We start from the raw sequence: 9902 nt of genomic DNA on the forward strand, positions 1-9902 counted from the left end.
AGGGCCGGGCCGGGCGGGGCAGGCCCCGGGCCGTCCTTCACGCCTTTTTTCTCTTTTTACTCTGCCTGTAGCCGAAGAGGCGATCGGCGCGGCTGTCCGCGGTGAGTACGGGAGCCAGAGGGGGGTGTCTGTGCCTGCCTGTGTGTGTCTGCCTGTACCGAAACGGGGGTTGTTGAGGGCTGAATCTCTTCCTTACGTGTTCTCTCTTCTCAGAAACCTGCTCCTGCCAAAGCAGAGCCGAAGCCAAAAAAGTTAGCGGCAAAGGTGAGAGCCACTGGGCAGATGGGAGGGAGAGGGAGGCAGTCGACTTCGTTGTGCAGGTGCTTGGTGGTGTCCCGTTTCGTGTCGTCGATGCACGGTGTCTGAATGTTTTTATTCGTCTTTGCGTGTTCCTTGTGGGAACGCTCATTTAGCAGATTTTTCAGCATCGCTTTCAGATGCTTCTGCCAGTATCTACAGGTACATACATTCCACCACAGTTTGAGTAGATGTTGTTAAGCACTCAAAGTATTGCCTAGAAATGTGGGCACTGATTCGTGGGCTTTAGATGGTGGTTTGCTTCTGAGCAGAACTACTTGAATGTCGAAGCAACTGTACATAGGATTGTATTTCATCACTGTAACAAAAGGGAATTAAAATATACTCACAGTTTAAAGCAGTGTGTTAGGGCAGGAAAGTAATACTTGAACTACTTAGGCAGCCGCTGAAAAAGATCTGAGTTTTCATTCGTGTAGTCTAGCTTTCAGAACTTTGTGTGTATGTGTCAGTAAGCATGATTTAGTATGATTTTTTTCAGTTTTTCAGCATAGCCTTCACAATGCCAGGAACTGAGCTGTATGTAATTCTTTGTTTCTTGGAGGAATAAGAGGTTGTCTTTTCTGTTGCCTTGTTGGTATATGTGGTTTTAAGTGTTCCTTTGTGATTACAAGCTTCTCAATGTGTGGATGAAGAGCATTTCAAATACACTCTGCTTTGCAGACTTGGTGTTTTCGTTTTATTAATCCTACTGAGCAGTTTCTTGTCAGTAACGCATCTTCCTTCCAATGGTTTGAATATCAGTGCCCTCCCATGTTTGAAGTTGTAAGCCTAAAGAATTTAGGGAAGCTTTCCAATTTTATTTCAGGTCTGATTCTCCTTTTTTTCAGTGTCTTTGTGTCATGCATCTAATTCTTAATGCTGTTAGTTGATGCTGGCTGATATGCGTGGTACTGACTTGTTGCCTGTAACTACTTCTAGAAAGAAATGTTTCCACAGTTCATAGCTGGGAACATACTTATGTAAACCAAGTGCATCACAATTGTCATCTCAGAATGATAAGTAGAACGCCTTGCACAACGCCCCCATGGAATGCAGCTATAATGTGAATATGTGAACAATCTTTTTTTTTTTTTTAATTGCTATTACCATTGACAATTCAAATAAATGTATAACCTGTTTCACATTTGATCATCTTTGTTCTAAAATTGATGCAGTCCCTAAAATCTTTTGTCATTTGGAAACTTTGTTAATATAAAAGTCTCTTGTTCTGATTGTGTTTTACTTCTCCAGCTTCACTACTTTCTCTCATATTAACTATTTGACTTCCTTTAAATGGGTTCCAGAAGTATGTCACTGTTACATACCAGTCATTTAAATTCTTTTTAAATCGTTTTTCTTTATTTGATGCATCAAAATATGCTTCTTTGCATCAACTTTGTAACTTAAAAACTTCCCTGACAATATTTTTTCTGTTTGAGAGAAGTTTGCCCATAATGGAGTTACTTAAATACTAATGAAGGAAAAGATACTCTGACAATCAAAACACAAAAGTTTATTTGTTGTGAAATTTGTAATACTGAGTTTAGCCCTCATACCTTTTTAAAGGATTTTTTTTTCCATTAGCATGTTTCAACCGTTCTCTTGAGGATTTAAAAAATTATATTTTCTAAAAATAGGAGCAAAGTATTTCTAAAGTTTTGTGGACATGGACAGTTTACTTACCTGACATAAGATGCTTCAGTATTGATTTTTATTTTTTTTTTTTCACCTTACATCTCTTGTATATGTAATGTAACTTACTGCATGTTTGTATCCGGTGGCATAAAACAGAACTTTCATTCAGTAGTTGCAGCTGGTTGACAAAACGTATTTTCCTGAAGTTCTTGCATTCATGTAAAATGGATGTCCTGGTTTCAGCCATGCACGCACAAAACCAGCACGCTAAGAAATGTACTCAGATAGCTATTAGAAAGTTGTATGTGTGAAGTAAAGAAGAATGCTTAGAGTGAGGATAGTGTGGAATGCTTCTGACCAAATGGTTTCTAATAGTAATCAGAGATACACATTTCTGTAGTACTTAAAATAGACAAAAATGAGAACTTATATTTCCTGGAGTGAAAGAGACAACACATTAGGACATAATTTGAAGAACATAGCTATGAAATGCACACAGTATTTTAATGAGATTAGACATGTTTTAAGGTAGATCTGTGTAGTGGTCTTCTGCTCAGAGCTACAAGTCATTATGTTCTCTTGCCACTTACATTGTACCTGCCCACAAAAAGTGTTATGGTTTGTCATTTATTGAAAATTTTTGTTAGTGTCATGAAGTAATGTTTCACAGATGGTGTCAAACCTGTGCATTTAAGCAATTCTGAATCGATAGAAATATTTTGTAAGTAGGGGGACCAGCTGGAGTACAGGTGAACTTTGTAGCATTTGGTTGCTGTTAGGAATGTCTGGGAGGATGTATTATATATTTATATGAAAGTAGCTATTGAACAAGTCCCTACCCATTTAACAGCAGTCTTGCCAGGTACAGAGGATGTGACTGAGATACTAAGTACTTACTTAAGTTACTGAAATTCCCACCTGTCAATATAAGAGGAAAAAGAGTGTTCAAAGTGCCTTGTATTTACAAAGTGGAAGGGCTGCATTGCTATTTTTTTTCTGCTCGGTCGAGTCACTAGAATCTGGTTATCTTTTCATCCCAATTTCATTCTCTAATTTCCTATCTGAAACTGTGGGGTTTTGTCTATATATAGTTTGGAAAACTTCTGGCAGTTGAACTGTGTATTAGCTTATTGGTTGTTGGTAATACCTCTTGCTGTTTAGCGAGTCTTTACTTTGTGTGGTTTATATTACTTTCAAAGCTAACCTAGTAGGTCATTGGAATTTACTTACTGGAAATTTATTTCATTGTAGGATAAATCTGAGGACAAGAAAGCTCAATCAAAGGGGAAAAAGGGGCCTAAAGGAAAACAGACAGAAGAGACAAACCAAGAACAGACAAAGGACAACTTGCCTGCAGAAAATGGGGAAGCTAAAAGCGAGGAGGTAAAGCTGTCTGTAGTTGGTGCGAAGCAGTCAGATAACTTACTAGATGGTTTATTGAGACATCTATCAAAAACACACACTGTTCTTATAATAGAATCTATTTCTGCCAAAAGAAAGATGCAGGCTATTGAACCATTAGTAGATATACCTGGAAAAATCTAGTTGACCCAAAAAGAGTTGCAGTGATATGATAACGGTGCCTGAAATTAAGGAAAAGGGTGAGAATTTTACCAAAGTTCCAATACAGGATAATGTCCTTCAGAGAGGGGCTGTTTTACCCACGGGTAGGTCTTAGCAAAAAAAATATATACAGGGTATAGAGAGGGCATATTGTTTGGTGCATGGGGGTGGGGTATATGTCCTCAGAGGGTTTGGTTTGGGTTTTAATCTGCCTTTGTTACTGGAAGAGAGGTTCCAAGGCCACAAAAGTTTTTTGACAAATGCAATATTAATTTTCTTGGGACTGGAAACAGTTTTCACTGAAAATCCAAAGTGGAAATGATTTACCCAGAGTTGAGATAACATTTACAGGAGCCATACAGACACTACTGATAGAAGGGACAGGTTGGTGCAAGGTTGGAAGAGAAAGTGCAAGACCTACTACTAAGGGTTGTTGCTGAAGAAATGAACATGCCAAATCAGTCTTGGCTTTAATACTGTTCTAAAATGGCCATGTTGCTGAAGTTTCTGGAGTCCCTGATCACCTAACTTAAAACATCTTCCACACTCCATTCTTTTTCTGGAATGTGGAGGTAATTTAGTTTAAAATTTAGGACAAGATCTGAGGGGAGAAGCAGTGCTTCTTACTAGGGCAGCTGTTAACAGCTGGATGAAACACAAGTTTTCATGTGGTAACAGGCCTAGATTTAGTCTCAGGATTCTGCAGTATTGAATGCCTCACTTCTTTTAATTAGTTCAGTGAAGTTTGTTTGTTGATCAGATAGTCAGATAATTTTTTAATTTAAATGTGTGATTCAAGCTTCCTGTATGGCTGTTGAATTGAAAAGTAATCTTTTTCAGATGGAAAAAAAAGTCTGTTCTATCCCACTGATGTATCTTATCAGTGTGCAGATAGATCAAGTAGAGGGAAGGAGTTTGGGTTTTAGTTGGGTGAGGAAGGTACAGGATGGCATTTGAGTGTACTAGACAACTTCCTTTGGGGTAACAGTTTTTCATTTGCAAGCTTACAGTGTGATCTTGTGAAAAAGTTGTGCTACAAGTAGGAATACTTTAGTTGGCTTAATTTACTGTGTAGTTCTGGCTCTGTACTTCTGTCACATAATTTGGTTTTTTAATCTGTGCATTTAGTATTTCAGCAATACCAACAAAAGTTAAATTTGGCAGTATTTCTCAGTTGGGGACTGTTTAGTACACTTGTGCAGAGATGATGTAAATTTACAAGGAATGGATGATGACTTTGGGGCACACCTTCATACTGGTCTCACGTTGGTCACGCCAGCCAAAATCGCAGGTGTCATATAATACCTAAGTCTAGAAGAGGCAGAGGTACAGTCTGTCCTCTTGGATGTTACTGTTTGCCATCAGGGCAACAATGTCAGCGATGCCATGGTTCATCCATGACCTGGTGAAAGGCCAGCAACAACTTCTGATGGCACTGGCAGAGACTAAGGCCTGCGGAGGGAAATGCCTCCTGTACTTCATCCTTCCAGAGCTTCCCCCAGGTGGCAGCGAAGACTGCACGGGTGTTAGGGTTCCTGTTCCGGTACTGCTGTGATTTAACAATCTGTTCTGCTGCTGGGGCTGCAAAGCTTTGGAATAATTAATTTTTATGTTAATACATACATTACGTTCCTTTTTTAAATCTACATTGCAAATGCAGCATGTTCTCTGACCTAAATGGAGTTGTAATTTTAATCAGTTAAGTTTGTATGAACTTGTTCTGAAGTTGAGGTTCAGCACAGAGAGTTGACTTGAAAACAGCATAGCTCTGCTGCTACAGTTCAGTTTCACTGAATGTATTTTTACGATGTTTAATTTGATGCAGTCCTGTTTTGAAGTCTTAGCTACTTTAAAACATGGGGAGATTTGAGAATATGTTAACAGTGCTGCACTGAAATGTAAGTGCATGAAGCATATCTATAGTGTCTTTTCTAAATACCCCATATGCAGGTTTAAAAGCCCCTTTTCCTGTCATAATGGCAGTGGTTATTGAAATGGGCTTTATTATTTAAAAAAAATAAAAATCCTTTGCAGTGTGTATTGAGTAGTAACAATAGCAACATCCTGAAATTCATACTGATGCATCTGAGGAGATGGAAGCCTTTTCAAGACAGCTTGGTTTTAGTAGGTCATTATTCAGGAGAAATAAGCAGACCATGACACCAATTTATTAAGACTGTAAAGCATGGTATGTAGAAACAAGTCGGGGTTGTTCTGTCTGTCAAGTCAGCTGGCTTGTACATCAGAAATACTACAATCTAAAAGGATGAGTCACTTAGAAACTGTCTGCATTGAAATGTTCTGGTTTTCTGTCTTTTCAGACCCCAGCATCTGATCCAGTAGTAGAGAAAGAAGCTAAGTCTGAGTAACATCTGGTACCAAGTCTTTAATTGGTGGTCCTTACACCTTTCTTCTTGTACAATTCAGAGGAATATTTTTATCAACTATTTTGTAAATGCAAGTTTTTTAGTAGTTCTAGAAAACACATTTTTAAAAAGGAGAGAATCCCAACTCAACCCATTTTTTTACATATTTAGATAAGTGTAAATGCTTTTTTTAAGTGGTAAAATCATGTACTGGTTGTCTGTTTTCTATGAAACCAGAAATTAATGGCATGTTACATTGAGGAGAGAGCTTTGAAGCCTTCATCAGGCTTCACGTTCCATAGACTGTGCGGGACAGTTTTCTATCCTATTAAATGAAGCATAACACGGATCAGACTTTGGAATTCATAATGATATGTTGAGAATGTCTTAACATTTTAGTTATTTATCTATGGTTGTACCATCAGTAGAATTGCTTATCTAATAAAACTGCTCCCTAGTGTTGGATTTCTTGCTGAGCGATGTATATCTGTGACAAAGTTATTTTTGGTAGTTGCAGCTTTATTTTTTCCAACAACTTTGTAGCTGTGATGCAAAAGATTGGAAGCTTTTATTATATCTTTAAATACCGACTTAGTAAAAATTTCTCCTTGGCAGACGTAACTTGTGATGTCAGTATTTGAGTTACTGGAACTTGATACCCAGTTCTAAAGGACAGCTTGTTTGCAAAGATCAAAGGAAAAATGTTTGAAATAGTCTTAGGAAAAAAAAAAAGTTTTAGATTTAAAAAACTATGTGAATAAAAACAATTGTAAAATTGTTCATAGTGTCTGTGATCACCAACCAAAAGCCAAATAAATCTCGATTATGAAAGGATGTTTCTGTAGCTCCTGCATTGACTATGACAACTCACAATCTAAGTGGTATAGTTTTTGATTCTTAACCATGTTCTTAATATTGTTAAAAATGTACTTTTCAAGAGATACAGGTGGTAATGCAGGGAGTGAGTAGCAAGTAGAAAACTAGTTGCAGTCTTAATCTGGACTTCCAGTTTGAAAGCTGATAGCCTAGTGCTTACAAAAAAGTCAATAATAAGCATCAGATGTTTTAATCTGCTTGGCATCTGAGAGTTTGCATATGCATACTTTTGTAAATAACTGCTACAAGGGAAGATGCACAAAGAAATCCTCTTGACTGTTAACCCGCCAGATGGTGTTGCTCTTGTGTTGGAACCATATTGGAATTTCCCCAAATCCTACCTTAATAAAGTTTCAGATGTTTGGAGAAAAATGAACCTAGGCTGTGCACTTCCCCAGGTAGCTGTTTGTGTAATGGAACCCACGCCACGGAACAGCCCAGGCAGGAGCAGCGAGGGAACCACAAGGGGATTTCCCTTTTGGTGCTGGTGAGCTGTGGATGAGCTTACTGTGCTGTGAGCAAGCGTACCTGCTATATAAGGCTGTAGGCTGACAAGGGTGTCCGAGAGAGCATTCATGTAGTACAGAACTGTCCTGATTCTTCCTTTCTGTATTTGGGAAAATGGAATCAACCTCCTTGAAGATTTAACAGCCTTTCATCAGACGGGGCATATTAAATATGTATTACTTAACATTCAAGTAAAAAAAAGATGTAGTACAACATTACTCAGTTTTCCCACATAGTGCGGAGCTGTTTTGTTCTGGTTTTTTTTTCCTCCATTTCACATTATTTTGCTGAATTGCAGCAGGTGGTAGTATGGTTTTATCTTAACAGTCTATTTGATGCCACTGTCAACCTTGTCTTGGGAGGAGTTAAGATCAAAAAGTTTTTTTTTCTTTTCCCCTTAACTGAGAACTTATTTATGCTTTTGAGTAACACCTGCAAGCACAGTATCTGCTTCCTGTACATTTTTGGTGCCTTTTTCCAAACTATTATGCAGCTATTTCTATAAAAAACACTTTAGTTTTACCTCTAACTTACTTTCTTAATGTTTTCATTTGAGAAAGCATTTTACCATTTTTACCTCTTCAATATTTAAGCAGTGTTTAACTTTTCTTTAGCTGATTTGTAGGATGCCCTCCAGCACTGGACCAGGATATGCTTCTGGTCTGTTTCCACCACAGCAGTGTTCCTAGCAGAGCACACCAGCATTGGCAGTGGCTTTGGCTTTAAGTTCTCGGATAGTCCAAAACTGTAAATCCATGCCAATTTTTCTAACCCCCCTCCGCCCTCTCCCCCAACCTCTCCTCCAGTCACCTTATTTGTTGGTTTAAATTAGTAGTAGCATGACATAGCTATGTGACATTCTTTCTGTTTTTAGAAAGTCAAAACCATCAGTTAAATGACGAATAAACTTGCAGGTAAATACCCTGAAATAACCTCTCTTACCTTCTTCTACTAAATGCGTACTTTTCATGTGTTTTGAATCTCTAATGTTGAGATCCTCTTGACTTTCAACACCTCTAACATCTATTATCTACTGTTTAATTTAGGGTAACTGCTCCCTAATATTTACTCAGCAGCAGCTTCCCTATCATAGGATAGGGAAATTTTCCTCCTGGAAGAAGGAGAGGACAGAGGGAGTTGCATCAGAAGCCCTAGATCTGTTTGATGCAGCAAAGAACGGAATAGGCTTTCCTAATTACATAAAGTATGCCTAGTAAATACAGAGGTGGATCAGCTATGAATTTGGATTGATTCTGCAGGAGAGAGATGCTCTTGCGCTTCTCTACATAGCATGACATGCCAACATGTACCATACAAACACACCAATTTGGCTACAGGGGAAATGAGGAATTGTCTATGTTGGCACTAGATGTCATTTCTGCCTGTGGAGAGTTGGAATGGAAGGCATTTAAATTTGTCTGACAATTTCCATGGACATGCTTCAGGAAGAGCATTCTTTCCTCTGTGATATCACGTACATTTGCTCTGTGCAACTAAGGAATGGAACGACAGCTAATGCAGATTGGCACTGCATACGCAGTGGAGAACCATCTGCTTCAAAATACAACGTGAAGAGAACGAAACGTTTCTTCAAAGTCACTCTGTCATATTCATGTGCTACTACTAGTTGCTCTGGTTGAGTGCCGTTTCATACGTGATCATGGTGCACCATTCTGGAATTCATTTTCTAGTGTCAACTAGATCACAGCTCTTTAAAACACGAGCACGGCCAGGATGCTGAAGTGCATCCAAGTTCAGCTGATGAATGCCGATTTATTCGGCAATGAGATCTAGAGGAATGCAGGTGGCCTTTAAGAATGATGCTGCAGAAGCTTGCAACTATACAGCAAAGCAGAAAACTGTGGATCTTTTTTTTTTAAAAAAGAGATTTTTAATGGACAGAATACCTGTCTTTTCTCTTGTACCTGAACTGTGCTGCAGGAGCACTAACCAGGCAGGAGATGATGAAGAGCAGGAAGCAGAAGTCTGCCTTCCAGGACACGTCTGGGAAAGGGCCTGCTGCCGGGCCTGCACCCCGTGTCTACAAAACAGTGCTTTGTCAAAAGCTGAAAGCACAAAGTAGTGAGATTAATAAAATCAACGCATATTTCTACAATATGTAAAAATATTTTACTTCAGAGGTTCTAAAAATGCATACCAAGCCACCACAGGTGAGAATGGAAAAAGGAAGGAACAGCTCAGATTTAGAATAGAGCACGAGTATCGCCATTGCTCTATTTGCATTGGAATTCATGCAGGGCAGGGGTGAGAAACGACTATAAGGAAAGGGGAAAAAATTCCTCCATAAAGAGCCTCCCAGTGCCCGAGGCGGGGCGGAGGTGGCGCTGGCACCCGTTGGCAGAGGGGCAGGGCCGGGCACCGGGGCTGAGCTACTGTTTTTGGGAAGGCGATGCCGGTGAAGTGACGCCTGCCTGGGGAGGGGAGAGGTTTAGGACAGCCGAGGCGCCCCCATGCATCCCGCTCACGGGCCTCGATGGCTCAGGAGGCGGCCTCTCCGCCCGAGGTGTGAGGACATCTGCCTCAAGTGGCAAACTGGGGCCAAAAGGCGGCCGACCGATCCCGTGTGAAAACACTCTGGTGACGCGGCCGTTGCAAACGCACTTGAGCTGCCGCTGCAGGAGCCGCACGCGGCGTCCG

At 39.8% G+C, this 9902-nt stretch overlaps 2 protein-coding genes across 2 annotated transcripts in view; one reads left to right on the plus strand and one right to left on the minus strand.

Annotated features, from left to right (window-relative positions):
* HMGN1 (high mobility group nucleosome binding domain 1) overlaps window positions 1–6695 on the plus strand; it is a 6925-nt gene extending 230 nt beyond the window's left edge. The window contains exons 2-5 of the mRNA XM_026846515.1: window positions 72–101; window positions 214–264; window positions 3184–3315; window positions 5817–6695. Of these exons, the coding sequence (XP_026702316.1) occupies window positions 72–101; window positions 214–264; window positions 3184–3315; window positions 5817–5864 (261 nt within the window). The 3' untranslated portion in view covers window positions 5865–6695. The remainder of the gene's footprint in view (window positions 1–71; window positions 102–213; window positions 265–3183; window positions 3316–5816) is intronic.
* WRB (tryptophan rich basic protein) overlaps window positions 1–9902 on the minus strand; it is a 22414-nt gene that overhangs the window by 7648 nt on the left and 4864 nt on the right. The window contains exon 2 of the mRNA XM_026842755.1: window positions 9519–9520. The gene's annotated coding sequence lies outside the window, so the exon portion shown is untranslated. The remainder of the gene's footprint in view (window positions 1–9518; window positions 9521–9902) is intronic.

The sequence above is a fragment of the Athene cunicularia genome (assembly GCF_003259725.1).
Source record: "Athene cunicularia isolate RWA chromosome 1 unlocalized genomic scaffold, athCun1 chr1_part1, whole genome shotgun sequence".
NCBI lineage: Eukaryota > Metazoa > Chordata > Aves > Strigiformes > Strigidae > Athene > Athene cunicularia.